Genomic DNA, 23567 nt, shown 5'->3' with positions numbered 1-23567 from the left:
TACTCCTCCATGTCAAACACCACTTGGAAGAAGCACTGAGGGTAGCAAGGGCACAGAATGTACTCTGGGTGGAGGACTTCAATGTCCATCACCAAGAGTGGCTCGATAGTACCACTGCTGACTGAGCTGGCCGACTCCTTTTTCTGTTTTTATTCCTGAAGGACACAACTGCCAGACTGGGCCTACGGCAGGTGGTGAGAGAACCAACACGAGGGAATAACCTATTTGACCTCTTCCTCACCAATCTACCTGTTGCAGATGCATCTGACAGCATTGGGGGCAGTGTCCACCTCACAGTCCTTGTGGAGACGAAATGTCGTCTTTACTCTGAGGACACCCTCCATCGTGTTGTGTGGCACTACCACCGTGCTAAACGGGATAGATTCAGAACAGATCTAGCAGCGCAAAACTGGGCATCCATGAGGCGCTGTGGGCCATCCACAGCAGCAGAATTGTATTCCACCACAATCTGTAACCTCATAGCCCGGCATATCCCTCACTCTAGCATTACCATCAAGCCAGGGGACCAACCCTGGTTCAACAACAACAACTTGTATTTATATAGCACCTTTAACGTAGTAAAATGTCCCAAGGCGCTTCACAGGAGTATTGTAAGACAAAAAAAATTTGACACCGAGCCACTTAAGAAATTAGGGCAGATGAAGGAGGAAGGTTTTAAGGAGCATCTTAAAGGAGGAAAGAGAGGTGGAGAGGTTTAGGGAGGGAGTTCCAGATCTTAGGGCCCAGGCAGCTGAAGGCACGGCCACCGGTGGTCGAGCGATTATAATCAGGGATGCTCAAGAGGGCAGAATTTGAGGAGTGCAGATATCTCGGGCGTGGGGGTGGGGCGGGTGGGTGGAGTTGCGGGTTGCGGGGCTGACGGAGATTACAGAGATAGGGAGGTGCGAGGTCATGGAAGGATTTGAAAATAAGGATGAGAATTTTGAAATCGAGGCGTTGCTTAACTGGAAGCCAATGTAGGTCAGCAAGTACAGGGGTGCTGGGTGAACAGGACTTGATGCGAGTTAGGACACTGGCAGCCGAGTTTTGGGTGACCTCAAGTTTACGTAGGGTAGAATGTGGGAGACCAGTCAGGAGTGCGTTGGAATAGTCAAGTCTAGAGGTAACAAAGACATGGATGAGGGTTTCCGCAGCGGATGAGCTGAGGCAGGCGCAGAGAGACAATGTTACGGAGGTGGAAATAGGCGGTCTTAGTTATGCCACGGATATTTGGTCGGAAGCTCATTTCAGGGTCAAATATGACACCAAGGTTGCGAACAGTCTGGTTCAGGGAGAGGGATGGAGTCGGTGGCGAGGGAACGGAGTTTGTGGTGGGGCCCGAAGACAATGGCTTCGGTCTTCCCAATATTTAATTGGAGAAAATTTCTGCTCGCCCAGTACTGGATGTCGGAAAAGCGGTGCAGGAAGATGTTGGCGAAGTTGGAGGTCACCGTAGATCAGAAGCAGCGGAGAAAATGTAAAACCACAAGCCAGCAACCAACAAAGCAGAAAAACCAGTCGAACGAGTCGCCCAGCTCATCAGAGAAACAGCCACAGTGGGGAAGATAATTTGTTTTAGCAGCAAATTTTTGACACAGCAAATGAGTCTTGCGGTGTAGTCCACATGTGTAGTCCAACGCAGAAGCGTAGTCTTGATGTCCTGAGAAGTCCAGGAATTTGGAAATTTGAGAAGCAGAGAGCAGGGATGGGGGCTGGGTATTGAAGGTTTAAAGCAGATAACTTGTAGTTAGGGGTAAAATGCACCGACTGATGGAGCCAGGGGAACTTGCAGTGGAAGCAAGGAGATTTGGGAGAGAAAGGGCAAAGGATGGCAGGAGATTCCCATGGATAGAAGAAGAGATCCAGAGCTCCTTCTGGAACTGCCAGCCTAACGGCAGCCATCTTCGCTTTGGAGTACAGAAGAGTATGCCAGGAGCAGCACCAGGCGTACCTAAAAATGAGGTGCCAACCCGGGGAAGCTGCAACACAGGACTAGATGCATGCTAAACAGCGGAATTAGCATGCTATAGAGAGGGCTAAGCGATCCCACAATCAACGGATCAGATCAAGGCTCTGTAGTCCTGCCACATCCAGTTGTGAATGGTGGTGGACCATTAAATCCAAGTGGATGATCCATATCGGCCTCCTCCTGAGGTCCCCACCATCACAGAAGCCAGTCTTCAGCCAATTCGATTCACTCCATATGATATCAAGAAACAGCTGAGCGCACTGGATACAGCAAAGGCTATGGGCCCCAACAACATCCCGGCTATCGTGCTGAAGACTTGTGCACCAGAACTAGCCGCGCCTCTAGCCAAGCTGTTCCAGTACAGTTACAACACTAGCATCTATCCGACAATGTGGAAAACTGCCCAGGTATGTCCTGTCCACAAAAAGCAGGACAAATCCAAACTGGCCAATTACCGCCCCATCAGTCTACTCTCAATCATCAGCAAAGTGATGGAAAGTGTCATCGACAGTGCTATCAAGCAGCACTTACTGACCAATAACCTGCTCACTGATGCCCAGTTTGGGTTCTGCCAGGACCACTCGGCTCCAGACCTCATTACAGCCTTGGTCCAAACATGAGGTGAGAGAGACTGCCCTTGACATCAAGGCAGCATTTGACCGAGTCTGGCATCAAGGAGCCTTAGTAAAATTGAAGTCAATGGGAATCGGGGGGAAATCTCTCCACTGGCTGGAGTCATACCTAGCACAAAGGAAGATGGTTGTGGTTGTTGGAGGTCAATTATCTCAGCCCCGGAACATCACTGCAGGGGTTCCTCAGGGCAGTGTCCTCGGCCCAAACATCTTCAGCTGCTTCATCAATGACCTTCCCTCCATCATAAGGTCAGAAGTGGGAATATTCACTGATGATTACAGTGTTCAGCCCCATTTGCAACTCCCCAGATAATGAAGCCACCCATTCCCAAGACCTGGACAACATTCAGGCTTGATAAGTGGCAAGTAACATTTGCGCCACACAAGTGCCAGGCAATGACTTTCTCCAACAAGAGAGCGTCTAACCACGGCCCCTTGATGTTCAATGGCATTACCATTGCCGAATCCCCCACCATCAACATCGTGGGGGGTCACCATTGACCAGAAACTTAACTGGACCAGCCACATAAATACTGTGACCACAAGAGCAGGTCAGAGGCTGGGTATTCTGCAGCGAGTGTCTCACCTCCTGAATCCCCAAAGCCTTTCCACCATCTACAAGGCACAAGTCAGGAGTGTGATGGAATACTCGCCACTTGCCTAGATGAGTGCAGCTCCAACAACACTCAAGAAGCTCGACACCATCCAGGATAAAGCAGCCCGCTTGATCGGCACCTCATCCACCACCTTAAACATTCACTCCCTCCACCACCGGCGCACTGTGGCTGCAGTGTGTACCATCTACAAGATGCACTGCAGCAACCCGCCAAAGCTTCTTCGGCAGCACCTCCCAAACGCGCAACCTCTACCAACTCGAAGGACAAGGGCCGCAGGCGCATGGGAACACCACCGCCTCCAAGTTCCCTTTCAAGTCACGCACCATCCTGACTTGGAAGTATATTGTCGACCCTTCATCGTCGCTGGAACACCCTCCCTAACAGCACTGTGGGAGCACCTTCACCACACGGACTGCAGCGGTTCAAGAAGGAGGCTCACCACCACCTTCTCGAGGGCAACTAGGGATGGGCAATAAATGCTGGCCTTGCCAGCGTCGCCCACATCCCAGGAACGAATAAAAAAAAAAAAAATCTGGCTGAATTTACTGCTGAGAGCAGTAGAATTGGAGGATGCAACATAAGATTAGTCAAAAGGATTTAGAAAGGGTCATGTCATTAGATAAATACAAGGTAAATGAAATTTGCCACTGATTAATGTAAAATACCATGGTCAATAAATGTGGGAGAGAAGTACAAGATCGAAGGGGAACGAAAATAGCAACAGAGGACTTGGAAAAGGACCTAGAGACAATAGTTACGTCCAGTGTCCAGATAACGTGGAGAAGCAGTTAATAAAAACCACTTGAGCGCTGGAGTATATAAGCAGAGCAGTAGAATACTACTGTACAGAAGTTTGGCTAATGCACTGGTCCAGACCACAGTTCAGTTTTGGTCACTGACCCATAAAAAAGATACACATCTATTGGAAAAGGAATAGAGACGAGCAACAAGATTGAGCCCAAGTGTAAAGGGGCTGAGCTAGGAGGAAGGACTAGAATAGTTTCAACTTTGCAGTCTGGCAAGATGGTGGCCTGTCGTGTAACTCATCATGTGCCATAGCCGAAGATGGTGTTTACACTTTACGGAATTTGATTGAAAAAACATTTCTTTTTGGAGCAAAATTATTTCTGTAACACTGCAAGGACCACTTATTGCATGTCTGATTTAATATTTTGTGTTTTTTTTTAAGGGTATCTGAAGCTTTGGCAACTCCGCAAACCTAGTTTGTCGCAATTTGATGTCATCCTTTTAGATGAAGCTGAAGATTGTAGCCCAGGTAGGCCAGTTACACCCTGTCCTTCACCTACTGGGACGGTAAAGTTCACACACTAAATATGTTTGAAATACAGACCACGTTAATGGTGAACAGGTAGATATTTAGCGTTCCAACACAGTTACTGCTATTGTAAAAGATTTGAGGTGAAAAGAAATGTATGAACTTGGGAGGGAAATTAAATTCCACTCCAGTTCATTGCATTTGAAATGGCTTCACTACAGTTTGCAATGTACAAGGCCAATGGTGCGGATGGGTAGAGTGGCAATGCTTACAGCAATTTATAGACCCCTCACTGAGCTTAGGGTCTTTGGGGCTGTTGTTTACCTCCAGTGTCGGTTGCCATTGTTGGTCCAGATGGACTTGCTCAGGCTCTAGGTGGTACACACTACCAAGAGCACTGACCTGTGGCATTCTGGTGCAGTAAACTACTGAAGTGTTACCGTGTTTCACGGACCGTGAACCAGTCTGTTGTTTGGCGTGTTGTTGGACCACTGCGCTCCACTGCTTTGAGGTTCAAATGTAGTGTCACATTTACTTGATTACCGAATAACACCAGTAGCCGGTTATCTTCCAAAACATTTCCTACTACTGCCCATGCAGTTCATCCCCTTTGTCTATGGTAAAAGGTGTGCCAAAGCTATTGCAATTCGTTTCCGATAATCTGTCTCTCTCACAACATCTCTTTGCCTTCTTACTGCGATTATCCTCTTTCCTCTAGCAATCATGGACATTGTACTCTCTCAGAAATGTGGGAAGATTCTTGTGGGAGATCCACACCAGCAGATCAGCAGCTTCAAGGGTACTGTTGATGTTCTGCTTGAAACCCACCGTACTCATCTGTTTAGTCTGACACAGGTAAGGATTCACTTTCAATAGTCAGTTCTTTGAAGTGTCTCCACAATACTGTTTTTGGACCACAAAAAACATGACTGGCCTGACAGTAAACCACTGATAACTCTCTTGGATACATTCACAAGCACCACACCTCAATAACACACTGGTCAGGAGCAATCTCTCAAGGAGAGCAACAGCAACTTGCATTTATACAGCACCTTTAACATAGTAAGATGTTCCAAGACGCTTCACAGGAGCGTTATCAGACAAAATTTGACACCGAGCCACATAAAGAAATATTAGGACAAGAGGTAGGTTTTAAGACATGACTTAAAGGGGGAGAGACAGTTGGAGAGGTTGAGTGAGGAGTTCCAGAGCTTGGGGCCTAGACAGCTGAAGGCACGGCCACCAATGGTGGAGCAATGGAAATTGGGGATGCAAAAGAGGCCAGAATTCGAGGAGCGCAGAGATCTCTGAGGGATGTAGGGCTGGAGGAGGTTACAGGGATAGGGAGGGGGTGAAGCCATGGAGGGATTTGCAAACCAGGATGAAAATTTTAAGATCGAGGCGTTGTCGGACCGGAAGCCAATGTAGGTCAGCGAGCACAGGGTGATGGGTGAATGGGACATGGTGCGAGTTAGGATACGGGCAGCCGAGTTTCGGATAAGAAAATAGTAAAGTAGCCTCAAAGGAAATAGCAAACAAAATGGACAGTGTTGCTGAGCATGTGGCTTTTAATAATGAACGTGACAGCAAAAAGACAAGTCAGTATTGAGTTGACCAGTTGAGGGCGACATATAGCAGCTCGTTGGACCAACAAAACTGTCCACAACAAGTACAGGAAACTTTCGTTTATCCGGAGGTTAAATGTTCGGAAAGCTCTATCTACCGGCAAAATTCAGGAGTCGGTTCAGATAATTTTTTTTCTTTTCGTTGCTTCTTTTCTCCAGTCCTGGCTCTGCAAGCGTCTCTGTAGCTAAGCAACAGCTTCAGCTAGACGCTTGCAAGCTGCGCCGACTGTTTTGAAGCTGTTGCTAAGCAACAGGGTTTGTTGCTTCACATGGAGCTCTGAGCTCCGTATGTTTTAACATTAGCGCTGGTTTCTATGGCAGTTTTGATCTAATGGCACCAGCTCGGTCCCGTCGGTGCCGGATACCAGAAAGTTTCCTGTAACCTTTTGGCTCCAGCACAGCTTAAATGAGGTCCAATACTGCTCCTGATTGTTTGAGGTAGGTTGAAGACTTGGGTCACTTGTAGTTCGCACAGAGTAGTGTGTAGTTATGGCCGTTGGCCGCCTTGTATCAAAGTAATATTACTGCAGTGTTGCAAATGGGAAACATGCTTTCGTACCATGCTTGTTACCCGATGATTGCAATATTCTACAGTACGACCTGTTCATTAGCATTTCTTTCTGTACTTGCAGAGTTTCAGATTTGGACCCGAGATTGCGTATGTTGCAGCAACAATATTAGACACGTGCAAGCATGTCAAAGACAAGACCTTGGTTGGCAGAAACCAAGATGGTAAATGGGCAAAAATACTCTTTTTATTTTATGTGTGAGTGTCTGTATATTTTTATTGTGAGCATGTGTGAAAGGGGGGAAGAATAGTAAGGGGAAGGAGGAGGATTATGAGAACCCTAAATTTTATGGAAGCTGTTCACCTGCTGCCTTCTCTCAGTTTCTCATTGTTGTCCTGTTGTATGCTTTAGAATTGCTGGTTTCAGCTTTCCAATCCTAGGACCTGAACAGTGGATTCGGGGAGGATCTCCCCATTCACAGTGCAGTTTAAAGCTGCTTCCAGTTTGTGCCAACAACAATCTCATGAACTCTTTATTGCAGACGACGCTGATGATGACACTGTTGGGCAGGTGGCGATTCTGTGCAGAACTAACGCTGCTGTCTTTGATGAAGCTGTACGCATCATTACCAGTGACCAGCCAAGCAAAATATACATCATTGGAGTGAGTACTTTATCCTGATGTATGTTGCAGCTCCAGTGCTTTAAAACGCAGCACTACTTACTTGAGCGTTCTTTACAAAAATGCACTTTCTTTAGAAAGAAAGATAGAAAGACTTGCATTTATATAGCGCCTTTCACGGCCACCAGACGTCCCAAAGCGTTTTACAGCCAATGAAGTACTTTTTGAAGTGTAGTCACTGTTGTAAAGTTTTACCTCACAGTACTCTGAACTCCTCAAATCCTCTCTCCTTAGGGGCTTGATACATTTGGAATGGGCACAATACTGGACATTTGGCTGCTTCTGATCCTGGCGAAGGAACAAGCAACCAGTGAGTTTAGCTTTTGATCTAATTAACCTCCCATTTTATGCTTTGGGTTGCTTGCCTCCACATATCCTCCTTCAACTGTGAAAAGCTGGCAAAGGGCTCTCCAACGGTTTTTCACAAGCTCAAAACATAATTGCAGAAGAAGGAGGGTGCTATTTTGCTGTATAAGGAGTTGGTCAGACCCTATCTGGAGTACCATTGATCTGTCAGGCACTAACTGCATTGCAGTTGTGATCCAAGAACCAGCCTGCTGTCTGTGGGATTGATTGTGAGTATTCCTAGAGCCTGGTAACTCTGCTGGTCCAAAAATGGAACTATGGTATAGCTTCTTTCCAAAATCCACTTCCTTTACTTCTACGGACCAAAGGAGCTTGTATTTTGCTGTATAATGAGTTGGTCAGACCCTGTTTGGAGTACTGTTTGGTCACGCAATTTTCTCGTGTAAGACTTCAATGAATAAATTGCAGGTTCAGTTATTCCATAATATGAGCTGGGTACCCTTAAATCAGGGAGGACAGTAGACCCTAAGAGTTACAGAGATGAGCAATTAAGCTGGTTCCAGGTTGAAGAAGTTATGAGGAAAGGGTAAAGAAGTTGGGCTTATTTACTTTGGAATAGCAAAGATTTCAGTGTGACTGAATCGAAGTTTTAAAAGGTCACAAAGGGAATTGATAAAAGATAAGACAGGCAATTTGTTCATGATTAAAGGAATCAAATACCAGGGGACAGGAATGAAAAACTGGAAAGTTAGGACCGATCAAGGAAATCAAGCGGAACTTTTTTTTGCATGAAATGCATTAGAGTTGTGGAATAAGGTTACCAGGGAATGACATTCAAGCAAATAATATAAATGGGTTCTAGAGGCTGACGCCTATCAAAAAGGGAAGGCTTGTTGAGCATATGGTTTTTCTTTTATTCATTCCTCGGATGTGGGTGTCGCTGGCAAGGCCAGCATTTATTGCCCATCCCTAATTTCCCTCGAGAAGATGGTGGTGAGCTGCCTTCTTGAACCGCCGCAGTCCGTATGGTGAAGGTACTCCCACAGTGCTGTTCGGGAGGGATTTCCAGGATTTTGACCCAGTGACGATGAAGGATCGGCGATTATATTTCCAAGTCAGGACGGTGTGTGACTTGGAGGGGAACTTGGAGGTGGTGGTGTTCCCATGCGCCTGCTGCCCTTGTCCTTCTAGGTGGTAGAGGTCGCGGGTTTGGGAGGTGCTGCCGAAGAAGCCTTGGTGAGTTGCTGCAGTACATCTTGTAGATGGTACACACTGCAGCCACGATACGCTGGTGGTGGAGGGAGTGAATGTTTAAGGTGGTGGATGGGGTGCTAATCAAGCGTATAGAGTGTGCATCTTGCATATAATGTCTGAATCTATCCCATATATAACTGTTTTGCTTTTTAAAAGCTTTGTCATTCTTTTTATAAGCTGGGTTGATCTTTGGTAAGTTTTTAAACATTGTAGATGTATGACCTAAGAGGTGCTTCTTATGTTTCACCAATAGGAGACATTGTAATCCGGGATCCATTCATCAGAATATTTGAACGTAAAGGTGGTTTGCGTGGATTGAAAGATTATGCAGCTGAAGCGGAAGATAAGGAGTTGGAAGAGAGGATCGCAGTGGTGGAGAAGTACAATCTGGGACTCCCTGCACTCATAGAGAAAATCACCAACTACTCTGTCGATTCCCCGACATTTGCAAGTAACAAGACTATTTTCTGCTCCTCTAAAACCCTTCGATTTATATTTCAGCTTCTTCATCATTCTGTTCCGTCCTTTTCCTCCCAAATCCCTTCAGCATTCAGCAGAGAGGGCAGACGACTGCACGACCGAGTTCTATAGCTTTTAAACCCATTCCGTTCAATTCATCAGCTTGGGCAGTCGATCTTTTGTGTTGCAGACTAACTTTAAACTTTTTTTAAAACACCTCGCTCTGAAGAAAATTGTGTTCCAAAGCAGTTGATTGATTGTCTCCACAGAAATGTTAAAATAATTTCTTGCTGCACTGACACCAAAGTCTGCTTTAAAAGAAAAACTGAGGGGGAAAAATTTGTGTTCGCCAGCAAAAGTTGTCGGTGTTACCGGCAGCTGGAAATGGCCGCAGCGCTAACTGAGTGAAATTGGTCTGGGGGGACATGGAGATAGGTAGCGCAGCGCTCACCTGTCATGCAACACCGTCCTGGTGGCATTGCTGGAGGGATCCGGGATTAAGTTCCTGTCCAGGTCCGGCATTGCAGCTTCACACAGCCTCTGGGAGCGAAACTCGCAGGGAATTGTGGGCAATGAAGAGGTCTGAGAATTAAAGGGGCCATGCACACTGAAGCAATACAAAATAAAATGCAGTGAATCAATACATTTTTCAGCCCTTTCTGCCTTTTAAAAAATATTCAACATTAAAAAAAAGTTCCAAATGTGAATATTCAGCTGTTAAAGCTGAATTGGCTTGCTAACCTCAACAAATGGGAAAACTGCCTCAGCACTAACCCAAATGGCTCAGCATGCCAGGGAAAGGGCACCGAGGGTGTCACGCAGCATTCCAGCTTTGTGCAGGGGGTCAACACTGCAAAAGTGGCCTTCTACCCACAGGGGCCAGGGGGCCCTCCAGAGAGAACGATGTGGGAGTACATCACTAAGACCGTCACTGCCAGCATTGTCGTCCCCACCACCTGGCTCCAATGCCCAAAGTAGCTTCATGACCATGGTCAGTGAATGCATCTTGAAAAGCCGTCTCCTACCAACTGCACCACTAGCCTCACACATTGCTCGATGCACGACCTCCAATCACTCACCTACCAACAATTTGGACCAATGATGAGGCACATCTCCCATTCCTAGCCTCACCTCGCCCCCCCCCTTGGAGGAGACGGTGCAAGCCATTCTTGGCAGGAGCATCGTTGAGCCTTTGGCCAGCAGCGGGGCTGAAAAGATACCAGATGCGGGTATCCTCATACGTTCTCCTCCTTCTGGCATGCACCTCTTGCTTTCCCACCCTCCCGTCAGCACAACTCCACCCTTGTGCCTTCCTCATTTCACACACCCAAACAATGCAGCCTGCCCAGCCAATGGGTCAACAAGAAGAGGCAGACTGCCCAGCCAGTGGGACCGCAGGTGGATGATTCCATCCTGGATATCCCGGCCACAAAGGGGCTGTCTTGGATGCATCCTTCTGTCTAATTCCTCCTCTTCGGCTTCCTCTTCTGCTTCCTCTTCCCTCTGTGAGCGGATGCTGTAAATGTGAAATGACAGCATAAAATGGGCCTGAGGTCATGTTGGAGCTGCACTCATCCACTTGCCTGGATGAATGCAGCTCCAACAACACTCAAGAAGCTCGACACCATCCAGGACAAAGCAGCCCGCTTGATCGGCACCCCATCCACCACCTTAAACATTCACTCCCTCCACCACCGGCGGACCGTGGTGCAGTGTGTACCATCTACAAGATGCACTGCAGCAACTCGCCAAGGCTCCTTCAGCAGTACCTCCCAAACCCACGACCTCTTCCACCTAGAAGGACAAGGGCAGCAGGCGCATGGGAATACTACCACCTCCAAGTTCCCCTCCAAGTCACACACCATCCTGACTTGGAAGTATATCGCCACTCCTTCATCGTCGCTGGGTCAAAATCCTGGAACTCCCTCCCTAACAGCACTGTGGGAGTATCTTCACCACACGGACTGCAGCGGTTCAAGAAGGTGGCTCACCACCACCTTCTCGAGGGCAATTAGGGATGGGCAATAAATGTTGGTCTTCCCAGCGACACCCACATCCCATGAACAAATAAAAAAAAATAAAAAAAAGTGCTGGAAATACTCAGTTGGTCAGGCAGCATATCAACCTGAGGCGTGTACTCTGTTTTTCTCTCCACGGATGTTGCATGACCTGCTTAGTATTTGCAGCATGTTCTGTCTTCTCAAAGGCCTTCGTTTACCATCTGAGCCCTTGCAAGCATCCAGCAGCACTCCCTACACACATCTATTGCAGCAAGCCACCACTTCAATAAAATAAAATAAAAAGTACAAATCCTTAAATTCAAACTTACCTGAATGATGTGTGTGTCCATTTAAGAGCTGCAGACATCACCACTGTCAGCTTGCTTGAACCTGGCGTGCTTAGGACCCAGCGTGGAATTCAGTGCTAGGGTCAAAGTTCACGTTGGTGACATTACCACACCTCCATTTTTTCCCCAGGCCGCAGCCAATTACCGGCAGCGCAAAGGGAGGGAGAAAAATGGCGGCCGCCACGGGACCCGCCACCAGCTGGCAAAAGATTGACGGCTGCCATTTTATTGCCATTTCATGGCGCTACGGAGTGTTGGTAAGTGCATGAATTTCAAGCCCCCAGTGTCTGTTGACACCACTGTGTCAGCCAATGAGTTGGAGGAGGGATGGGACGTTACTGCAACCAGAGTCTATTTTATAGCAAACAGCGTCTATTTAAACAGAGTCTCTACAAAATACAACAAACCGAACTCCTGACGGAAACTACAGCAAAAGTCTCCCGATAAAAGCAGGATGATCTCTGCAGCCAAATGCAGTGAGTGGTGAATAGTTACACAATACAAATTCTGTGCGTAAAATCAATCCCAGTCACTTACAGCAGTGCGGCGTGATTAACGGGGGAATTACCCAATCATCTCCGTTCTGGCCGGGACTTGTGGTGTGACTAAGTGCAGCCTGACTATGCATTGCTTGCTTTGTATTGTGGATGGTATCCTTGATCCAGTTTCTTATTGAAGCAATTGTACAACATTATCTGATTAAGAATGTAACGTTTGAAAGTACATTGAGTAATTTCCCTTATACTGTTGAGTTTGGGTTGTGTTTCCACCTCACGCAAGATGAGTCACTCGAGGACTAACGACATCTGTCATGTTTGCGAGCGGGAGATGCCATGCTTCTTGTTCCGTAGCAAACAGCCACTGGTTCTATCTTTACGGGTTGGTGTATGCTTAATCCTGGATAATCAACAGCAGCACTGTCAAACTGATTCCCAAGCCATGTTTAAATAAATTGAGCCAGACAACATGGTTCACACATTCTGGAGGGATAATTCCATCGGACTTGATGTCACTGTGTAGTTGTGTTCTCTAATGTCCGCTGTGGCTCAGTGGGTAGTACGCTCGCCTCTGAGTCAGGAGGTTGTGGGTTTAAGTCCCACTCCAGAGACTTGAGTACAAAAATCTAGGCTGACACTCCATTGCAGTGCTGAGCAATGTTCCCTCTTTTTTTTGGGGTGAGCGGCCCTTTTAACGGGTTGCGCATCCCATTCAAATTTCCGCGCATGTGTGGGACCTCCAGACCGCGGTGCGGCCACGCAGCTTAACGGTAACATTGGTACTGAGGGAGCGCTGCACTGTCGGAGGTGCTGTCTTTCAGATGAGACGTTAAACTGAGGCCCCGTCTGTCCCCTCAGGTGGATGTAAAACATCCCATGGCACTATTTTGAAGAAGAGCAGCAGAGTTATCCCTGGTGTCCTGGCCAATATTTATCCCTCAACCAACATAACAAAAACAGATTATCTGGTCATTATCACATTGCTGTTTGTGGGAGCTTGCTGTGCACAAATTGGCTGCCGCGTTTCCCACATTACAGCAGTGACTACACTTCAAAAGTACTCCATTGGTTGTAAAGTGCTTTGAGACATCCTGAGGTCATGAAAGACGCTATAGAAATGCAAGTCTGCCTTTTTTCTCTCTACAAAATGAGAATGTAGAGCAGGTAGGACAATATATTTGCAGCTTAGAAGGAACAAGAGGGGTATGTTCAGAGAAGCATCGACTATATAATATGAGAGAGGCATCGCCAATCAGGTAACAAGCTTTTTCCTATCCAGTATAGTGTGAAAGGGGTGCGAAAGTGTCTTCCGAGATATGGGAAACCTTTGGCAGTCTTTGGGCTTCATAGAGATTGAAGAGTTTTCAAGGGGCGAAGAAATGTTCAGCATGAAAGAAAATGAGTTTCTTGGAGGCACCTTCAGCATTGGAGATGTGGGAGTTACATTTGAGATGGGAGGGTATGGTGAGGTTGACAATGCCAGTAGATGAAGAAGGATGGAGGGCCGTGCAAACTAGGTAAACCGTGGGAGCTGAAGGTTAGTCTTGCGATGCACTGTATTTGGAGGATTGAAAGCAACAGGGTTTTCACTGCTGCAATGATGGACACGTCAGGAGATGAACACACAACAGGGCGTAATATCAACCAAACTCACTGGGCAGGAAACCTGCGGGATCGGGTGGAATGCCGGGTTTACTCCCCGCCCAATATTGCTCTCCACTGGCTTCAATGGAGAGTAAAATCGGGTGGGGGTAAAACCAGCGATGCACCCGATCCCGTCGGTGTTCCCATGGGCGGGTTAGGTAAAAAATTGTCCCCAAGGATCTAACCATTGCTAAACTCTTTAGAACTAATGATGGGAGGAGGGATCTTTAGTGATTGGGACCATAAATATTTGGTCTTGAGATGCCAGTTTCAGCTGTGTTTCCACCCCCCCCCCCCCCGGCTCTCTCCAGTAGTTTGCATGGTGTAATTTACTTAATACCAGATCTGAAGAGGGTTTATGTTTTGATTGAAGGTGTTACAAGGCATGCGCATGTGAAACAGTTATAAAGTGATAAAGAGCCAAATAGGGATATAAACTCGGATGTGTGACAATAATGTGACTCAGTCTTCTGCAAATGGCAGTTGATGTTGGGTCAGTTATTAATTTTAAATCTGAGATTGTTAGCTTTCTGTTAACCAAGGGTATCGAAGGATATGGAGCAAAGGCGGGGAAATGGAGTTAGGTCGCAGATCAGCCGCAATCTCGCTGAATGGCGGAACAGGCTCGAGGGGCTAAATGGCCTCCTCCTGTTCCTATGTTTGGTGAATTTTTCTCTCTGATGAATAATTTTCCATTTAGAGATCAGCTGGTGCGAATCATTAAGAAGATTAAAAACTTAACATTTGGATTTCATCTGTCCTTTTCATTTTTTTTAAAGATATTGTTTTGGGAACTGTGCACAAAGCAAAAGGATACGAGTTTGACACAGTGCAGGTAACCGATGACCTTGTAAAAGTTCCAGGCTTTCGACACAATCGTCATATACTTTCGGGATTCAGGATGTGTATGTACTTTTCTGTTCATTTTTCAATCCTTTTCTCCCCTTCTGCTAAAGGCATATATTCTACACTGTGATTATTTGCACTGTCTTTTGCATCCTTCTGTGCATGTGCGCGCCGTATGGGGGCCTAAACACCATCCAGTCCCCACCGGAACCGCGCATTCGCACCCGCACCCATTGCAGGGTTGCCTAATGCAGGCAGGATTAATTTACACATTCCAGCCAAACTGTCGGGTGTGTCTTGTCCTCTAAGGGGACCAATCGGAATTCTGGTGTTGCAAATAGATGCAGCCTACACTCTGTAGCCCTCCATTATGTTTGCCCAAAATGCCATTCATGTATAAGCCTAGTCAGCAAGAGCCAGCAGCCTATTCGACCGCAGGAGGCAGCATATGCACGCCCAATTATGTTCTCCCGTTACCATCCACAAATACAGGAAACTCTTTGGTATCCGGCACCGACGGGACCGGGATGGTGCCGGTTGATTAAAAATTCTGGATGACGGAGAGGGTTATCTACCAAGGCTATTTTTAACAAACAAAGAGTCAGACTCCTGTTATTGAGGTGTTCAGACTTCCGACAGCGCCAAGAAGCCGAGTAGTGGCAGTTTGGAGAACTACCCCCACTGACTAACTCGGCAACATTTCCGGTTATTGAGGTGTTGTTTTCGGAGTGAGAATTTTGCCGGTTAATAGAGAATTCCGGATATTTAGGTGCCATTTAAACGAGAGTTTCCTGTACACACTTATCTAGTCGGGGGTCACCAGATAGTGATTAGGATTAGAAACCCTGACTGAAATGTTTATATTTTTATTTATTTATTCATGCTCCCCCCCCCCAGCTTGGAGCTCCGAGGCCAGTTATAGTGCACTGCTGCCCGTCTGGGCTCAGTTCAGCTAACTCAGCACAGGCCAGGGACCGAGCCTGTGACTTTCCTGGCCCGTATGCTCCAGTACCACTCAAGCTGGTGCATGTACCCACTTAAGCCATTGAAAATGTTTGTTTTTTGTGGGGGGATAGGAGCTCTTGAGTGCAATTACTTACCGATTGAGTGTTGGGCGTTATATCCAAATCGCAAGGGGCCTCTCCGATGTGCCTCTCTTTCAACAGACTGAATGGCGGAGAGATGCTGGGCTGATGGACGCCACTCTTGGAATGTAGGCGATCTTCGTCGTCAGTGACTGTGATATTGATGTGCGTTGAGAAGTAGCAATCATTTTGGCAGCAAGGTTGTAGAATAAATATCTAAACGGGGTATTCTCTGCAACAGCAATGACGCGGAGTAGAGACGCTTTGAGAGGTGCCCATTATTTTGTGTCACCCTAACCAATGTTCCCTCTAATTTTTTTTTTCGTGCGTGGTCCCTTTAAATTTACTGCATGCGCGGTAACTTCTAGTGGCAACAGCTCACGAGTGGTCTGCGCGGGACCTCCCCATTGATGCGCGCCTTAGGAGGAGCATTGACCCTAACACATCCTCTCACTTTAATGTTATCGGGTGAATGTGTTGCTTTGACTCAACTTTGCCCCCTCATCTCCTCAAAAAAAATCGTGTAGTTCTACAAATGGTTTATATTTGCTAGAGTTTAGAAGAATGAGAGGGGATCTCATTGAAACTTATAAAATTCTAACAGGACTAGACAGACTAGATGCAGGAAGGATGTTCCCGATGGCGGGGGAGTCCAGAACCAGGGGTCACAGTCTAAAGATAAGGGGTAAGCCATTTAGGACTGAGATGAGGAGGAATTTCTTCACCCAGAGAGTGGTGAACCTGTGGAATTCTCTACCACAAAAGGCAATTGAGGCCAATTCATTAAATATATTCAAGAAGGAGTTAGATATATTTCTTAAGGCTAAAGGGATCAAGGGATATGGGGAGAAAGCAGGGACAGGGTACTGAATTTGGATGATCAGCCATGATCTCATTAAATGGCGGAACAAGCTCGAGGGGCCGAATGGCCTACGCCTGCTCCTATCTTCTATGTTTCTATGTCTTTTGATACTAAATTTCAATTTATCTAAATTGCATCTCTCCCCTCAGACATGGTGCCAGATGTTGATTGGAACTTGCTTTACATTGCTGTGACGCGGGCAAGAAGGCGTCTAGTGACGAACAGGTCTTTGGAATGCCTCCTCTCCCTTGCTGGTGTGAGTAAAGTGCCTATTATCATTGTTGCCTGTCAGCTGCACTTTGTTCTGCGCGGCCTGTTTCTTCTGCTGCGCGGTCCCTTTAAGTTTCTGCGCATGCGTGGCACTGACAATGGAAAGGCTGGCGCGCGGCCTGTTTGGGACCTTTCCCATTGCTGCACGGCCGCGCGCGTACACCGTAGCAGGAACATTGCTTATTATGTTCCTTGTTTTTGTCTTTACCCTTGCATTCTGGATACGCAAGAGGCTCGCAAGGAATGCTATGTTGGACTGTGCAGTTCACAAGCTCCTCGGGCAGAACCCAGTTACTGTGCCAAGCCCCTTTCTCTTCTACTTTGCTGAACTACACCGGACGTGCAATCTTCAATTCCAATAATTAGACTGATCTGTGATGCGAGTGGCCTCAGTCAGCCAGAGTCCAGCGGGTGCGTGTGAAAAATGGAAGAAGCTAGCTAATGATGTGGCGGAGACACTAAGGCCGGAATTTTTCCGGCGCTCGTGGGGGGGGGGGGGGGGGAGAGTGGGAGTGGGGGGGGGTGGGGGGCGGCGGGTTTGGAGGCGGGACATCCGGCAAAATCGCCAAGATTGACGGCGGGTCAGAAACCCGCTGTCAACCCGCCTCCAATGAATCTTCCCAGGTGTCAGGTTCCCGATTTGCGCACGGACCCGACACCTGGCGGCGGAAAGATGATTATAGGCACTTAACTGCTTGTTAACAGGCAGTTAAAAGGCTTTTTGCAATTTTGACAGGTCTATTGTCAGGGTAAGTGTGGCGTGCTGTGGGTCTACTGTAATGTTTCTTCATTGATGACAGTTGCAGAAGTGGTGTGAATTATCCAATGTTGCACTGGTGAGTTTCAGAGGTAAGAAAATGTTGGGAAAATAATTTTTAATGTATTTAGACTTTTCTGTAGGTAACAAGTTTTGAAATCGATGTCTAGTCCCACCTCATTGGGAGAACCTCTCTCACCAGTGACAGATCGCTTCTGTAACCTCACCTGCAGCTGCCATCTGTTGTAGTCTAAGGAGGAAGTGTCTTGAGAGCCTGGGTGCAAGGCCTCACCTTTGTACAGTGATTGTCAGTGTTTGCTGCACCTCAATGCTGTCAAACACTGAAAAATCACCGGTCAAAGAAAATTGTGCGTGGCCCCTTTTAAGGAAACCGGCAGATGATGCGTCATCAACTGACGTCATCTGACACCTGCTTTCTCCTAATTGGCCAGCAAGCCCACAGGGCAGGCTTAACAAGGCCAATTGACGCAAAATAGCGTCTGTGTGTCGGACATCATTGGGGGCGGGATCGGAACCCGGAAGGAAGCTGTCCCGCCCCTAGGCTGCACCGAAAGGTAAAATCCAGCCCTAAGAGTAAAGGGGTAGTTTAGATTAAAAATATCAGGAAATAAAGTTTTGGAAAATAAATACTTGCATTTATGTAGTGTCTTTTATCACATCTCAGAAATGTCTTAAAATGCCTCGCACACGATGAATTACTTTGAAGTGCAGTGACTGTTGTACTGCAGCAACATCTTGCACATAACAAGATCTCACAAACAGCAATGAGATGAATGGCCAGTTAATGTGTTTCGGAGGCTGTCAGTTGAGGGAAAAGTGCTGATTTCTGGGAGAACCCCCTGCTCTTCCTCGAGTTTTTCCATGGGATCCTTATCCCTCCATCTTTTAATGAACCATCAGCACAACCATAAAGGAAGCCTTGGTTTCATTTTCATCTGAAGTGGCGGCCTAGATTATGTGTTCAATTCCTGGGGGTGGGATGGGCTTGAGCCTGTATCCTCCTGGCAGAAGCGAGAGTGCTACTCACTGAGCCATACTGACACACCAGGAGTGGAGTCCGCAGAGATTCTGACTGACAAATTGGTCAGTGATTTGTATGCATGATACTATTTTGAAAACGATGGACTGCATTCCTTTTGGAAAAACAATGGCGGATATATATATATATTGCCTCAGTCCGCTATGGTTGTGAACAAGATACAACATGCATTTATGTAACCCCTTTTGAGGTCGTAAAACCTCCCATGGCGATTATCAAACAGAATTTGACACCGAGCCAAATAAGGAGATATAAGGGCAGGTGGAGATAGCTTTTAAGGAGCGTCTTAAAGGAGGAGCGAGTCAGAGAGGTTTAAGGAGGGAATTCCAGAGCTTAGGGCCCAGGCAGCTGAAGATGGAGTGTTAATAGTGGAGCGATGAAAATCGGGGATGCGCAAAAGGCCAGAATTGGATGAACGCAGCGATCTCTGAGATCCTAACATTAGCTGCCGGTGGCAGGCAGCTGTTAATAAGTAGCCAGGACCTGCTCATTCCACAGAAAAACCATCAAGAATAATCTGTCCACTCCAGTAGATACTGTTGACTTTGAGTGGGTACAGAGGTGAGCAACAAAGGTGATTCCAAGTAACAGGAATTTACGATACAAGGAAGGTTTAATGAGGTTGGGTTAGCTTTCTTTGGGGGGGGGGGGGGGGAAAGAGACTTTGAGATGATCTAATCTCAATTTTTAGGATTAGCTTTTTTTTTGGCAGGAAGACCTTTTCTTACTGGTAAGAATTTTAATGTCCTTAATTGATTTGAAATCCAGTCATACCACATGTATGGGCAAGACTAAGACATGTTTAGTGTACAAAGCCATTGCCATTCACTGCAGTGATTGGTTTTTAAAGTTCTGCCTGTGACTCCTGGTAAATGTTTTTTCTAGGCCTACCTATCTCCACTTCTCACGGTCCTTTGTTTGTTTCTCTGTCCTCCTTGCACCCACCTCATGCAGCATCTCCTCCACTTCACCAGCCATCTAACGAGGGGGGCTTGAGTTGCTGCTCTGCTCCCACCACTAGCCCAAAGACTCTCTTTCCTGCCTCCATATTTATTGTGGCAGCTACCGGGTTTTTGCAGCCACTACTTTTGCCCCATACGCCCCATGGAAAGCATCAAACATCCAATCAAAATCTTTACAGTCATCTTAAATGCTTACAAAATTTGGGCCCCCACTATGCAGCCACATCCCAATCAATTTTCCTTGTTAGCAGCCCCCTCCCTCCAGTGACCGCCCCCTCCCCCCCCCCCCAAAGCCAGGCCCATGTGCACTGGGTGCTCACCATCTTTATTAGACCCCAGAAATTCACTCTGATTGGATGAGCACAAAATGTGAGGTATTACATTTTGGTAAGAAAAATAGGGAGGTCACATATTACTTGGAAAATAAGAATCTTAATGGGGTAGAGGAGCAAAGGGATCTAGGGGTACAGATACACAAATCACTAAAAGTAGCGACACAGGTTAATAGTGCCATTTTAAAAAAAAAAAGCAAATCAAGCACTGGGGTTCATTTCTAGAGGGATAGAATTGAAAAGCAGGGAAGTCATGTTAAACCTGTATAGAACCTTGGTTAGACCACACCTGGAGCACTGTGTACAGTTCTAGTCACCATATTATAAAAAGGATATCTGGGCACTGGAGAGGATGCAAAAAGATTTACAAGGATGATACCAGAACTGCAAGGTTATACCTATCGGGAAAGGATGAACAGGCTGGGTCTCTTTTCTCTTGAAGAAGGCTGAGTGAGGGGTGACTTAATAGAGGTCTTTTAAAAATAATGAAAGGTTTTGATAGATTAAACACAGAGGGCTGGATTTTCATTCAGAAGTCGGGAAGGAGGCGGAACTACAACTTTCGGGTTGTAGTCCCGCCTCCATCGAGGTGCAGCCAATCCACACGATTTTCATTTGCTTGACCTTGTTGAGCCCGCCCAGCGGGCTCAGCAGGCCAATTAAGGGCCACCCGGCAACAGGTGATGTCACACTGAAATTTCATCTGTCAAGATGTGTTGACAGATGAAATATCAGTGTTTCACAGCTGTTTGAAGCTGTCAAACACTGACAGTCTTACTTCTAACCTGAGTCCTTCTACGCAGACTCAGTTAGAAATCTCGCCGGCACTGAAAGCTGCAGGCTGTCACTTTTGACAGATCGCAGCCATTCTGCTTTCTGTGCCGGCTGAATGATGGACTCCCGAAGCCTAGAGGAAGGAAGGCTGTAAAGGTAAGTACAGGTAATTTAAACTTCTTTAGACACACCAAACACACTTACCTTTGCACTCATGCACCCATCACTCACCTGAACACCAACATCTCGACCCCTCCAAGTCCTTCAACCCGACGGCCCGACGACTCTAACCTGGCGTGGTTTGGAGCCGTCGGGAATCCCACACGACAACCTTCAAAATAGGGATTAGGCTAAAAACTGCCTGTTAACTACCTGTTAACAGGCAGTTACTTGGCACTAATCCCTTCCCGCCTCAGGTAGGCGGGTCCCAGTGCGGGGCAGGTACCCGCCTCCTTTGAAACTTACATGGAGGCGGGTTTTGGGCGGGACGGTGTTGGGACCCCCGAATTCGGGATTTTAGCCCCCCGCACGCCTAAAAGCCCGCCTCACGGCACACTGAAAATCGACCCCACAGGGTGGGAAAACTTAGATAAGTCTGTATTTCACGCATAGGGACAGGAATAGGCCATTCAGCCCCTCGAGTCTGTGGAAGCAGTGCTGAAAGCTGTCACAGCTTGGACAAGCATTACATATTACATCAAATGTACAGCACAGAAACAGACCATTCGGCCCAACTGGTCTGTGCCGGTGTTTATGCTCCACGCGAGCCTCCTCGCACCCCTCTTCATCTAACCCTGTCAGCACATCCTTCTATCCCTCTCTCCCTAATGTGCTTATCTAGCATCTTGTTAAATGTACCTACGCCATTCGCCTCAACTGCTCCCTGTGGTAGCGAGTTCCACATTCCAACCACTCTCTGGGTCATTTTCACATTGCTGTTTGTGGGAGCTTGCTGTGCGTAGATTGGCTGTCACGTTTCCCACATTACAATAGTGACTCCACTTCAATAGTACTTCATTGGCTGTGAAGCGCTTTGAGACGTCCAGTGGTCGTGAAAGGTGCTATATAAATGCAAGTCTTTTTCTTTTTAAAGAAGTTTCTCCTGAATTCTCTATTGGATTTCTTGGTGACTATCTTATATTGATGGCCTCTAGTTTTAGTCTCCCCCACAAGTGGAAACACTCTGTGTCTACTCTATCAAACCCCTTTATAATTTTAAAGATCTCTATTAGGTCACCCCTCAGCATTCTCTTTTCTAGAGAGAGGAGCCCCAGCCTGTTCAGTCTTTGAAACTTACATGGAGGCGGGTTTTGGGCGGGATGGTGTCGGGACCCCCGCACGCCTAAAAGCCCGCCTCACGGCACACTGAAAATCGACCCCAGAGTGTTTCCACTTGTGGGGAAGAGCAAAACTAAAGGTCATTAATATAAGATAGTCACCAAGAAATCAAATAGGGAATTCAGAAGAAACTCCTTTACCCAGAGAGTGGTGAGAATGTGGAACTCACTACCACAGAGAGTGATTGAAGCGAATAAGATAGATGCATTTAAGGAGCGGCTAGATAAGCATATGAGGGAGAAGGGAATAGAGGGTTATGCTGATAGAGTTAGATGAGGCAAGACGGGGGGGAGGCTCGAGTGGAGCATAAATGCCAGCATAGACTGGTTGGGCCAAATGGCCTGTTTTTTTGGTGTATATCCCATGTATATAAAACCCACTGGGCTCGATTTTGCCATTGGGGTCGGGCTGGGGCATGTCAGGACCCCGACTCCGATGTGAAGTGGGGAAAAAAGTGCGATTTTCCCTAATTGGGCACTTGATTTCCAGCGTGTGGGAACCCCTGGCCCAATTAGTCTTTCTATCTTGAAAGTCGCCTCCGATGACATCATCAGTGCTGCTGGATTTAAGGCCTGCAAGCAGCCTTGCTTCTTCTGAAGACTGGAAACGCTTTGGACATTGTATGAAGGACTTCATTTACCGACCATGTCCACCAGCAAGCAAAAGTGTGCACCTCACTTTGTTGAGCCATCCCGCCAAGCTCTGGTGCAGGGAGCAAGATCTAATAAGGAGGTGCTCTTCCCTTCCTCGGGGAGAAAAAACCCACCACAACAGACTAAAGCTAAGTGGCCCAGGAGGTCAATGCCATCTCTTTGTGCCGCAGAACCTGGCTGCAGTGCAGGAAGAGGTTTCATGACCTTCTCCGCACAGGAAAAGTGAGTGTGACTTTCTCATCACCCTCAATCTCATCCCCATCGCCTCTCCTCACCAGCACTCTGCTTTTCCAACCTCTTCCTCCACATCCCACTTAACACTGACATCCCTGCACCATTACCCATTCCCTCTCTATGGTCATATTCACTTAACTATTTGACCATGCAGCCCTCACACTCCCTATCACTGACGCAATGACAACAACTTACAACACACAGGGATGGCTCTTTGTCTCCTTCTAAGCATCTATGCTATGGATTCTCTACACTCACTCCTTCATTCTCACTCAAACTCCACTTGTGTCCCTCATTGCAGGAAAAGAGAGCCCACAATAAGAGGGAAAGAGCCAGGACACGAGGAGGGCCACCCTCAGTAGCCCAGCTCACCGCCTGGGAGCAGGCGGCCCTGGAAATTGCCGGGATCAAGGAGGATTCCCAAGTGGGGGAACGGACAGGCGGGTGCATCACAGCAAGCTGGTGACAGAATAGTTTGGCATCTCTCTCATTGACATTGCGTGAGTGACTGATAGTGAATCTGATGCTCTAACAGATTGACTTATGATCATCTGCACAATTCAATGTGCATGCAACCT

The 23567-nt window shown here is 47.1% G+C and overlaps 1 protein-coding gene across 1 annotated transcript in view; it reads left to right on the top strand.

Annotated features, from left to right (window-relative positions):
- fbh1 (F-box DNA helicase 1) overlaps nt 1-23567 on the top strand; it is a 57822-nt gene that overhangs the window by 25621 nt on the left and 8634 nt on the right. Inside the window, exons 12-19 of the mRNA XM_086010691.1 lie at nt 4408-4494; nt 5213-5349; nt 6752-6851; nt 7170-7291; nt 7544-7619; nt 9123-9320; nt 14596-14721; nt 16759-16865. Coding sequence (XP_085866817.1) covers nt 4408-4494; nt 5213-5349; nt 6752-6851; nt 7170-7291; nt 7544-7619; nt 9123-9320; nt 14596-14721; nt 16759-16865 — 953 coding nt within the window. The remainder of the gene's footprint in view (nt 1-4407; nt 4495-5212; nt 5350-6751; nt 6852-7169; nt 7292-7543; nt 7620-9122; nt 9321-14595; nt 14722-16758; nt 16866-23567) is intronic.

The sequence above is a fragment of the Somniosus microcephalus genome, chromosome 17 (genome assembly GCF_052327205.1).
Source record: "Somniosus microcephalus isolate GS21.2 chromosome 17, FLI_Smic_1.0, whole genome shotgun sequence".
NCBI classification, from domain to species: domain Eukaryota; kingdom Metazoa; phylum Chordata; class Chondrichthyes; order Squaliformes; family Somniosidae; genus Somniosus; species Somniosus microcephalus.
Note: the sequence above shows the minus strand (reverse complement) of the source record. Positions and strands in the feature narration are given on the sequence as shown.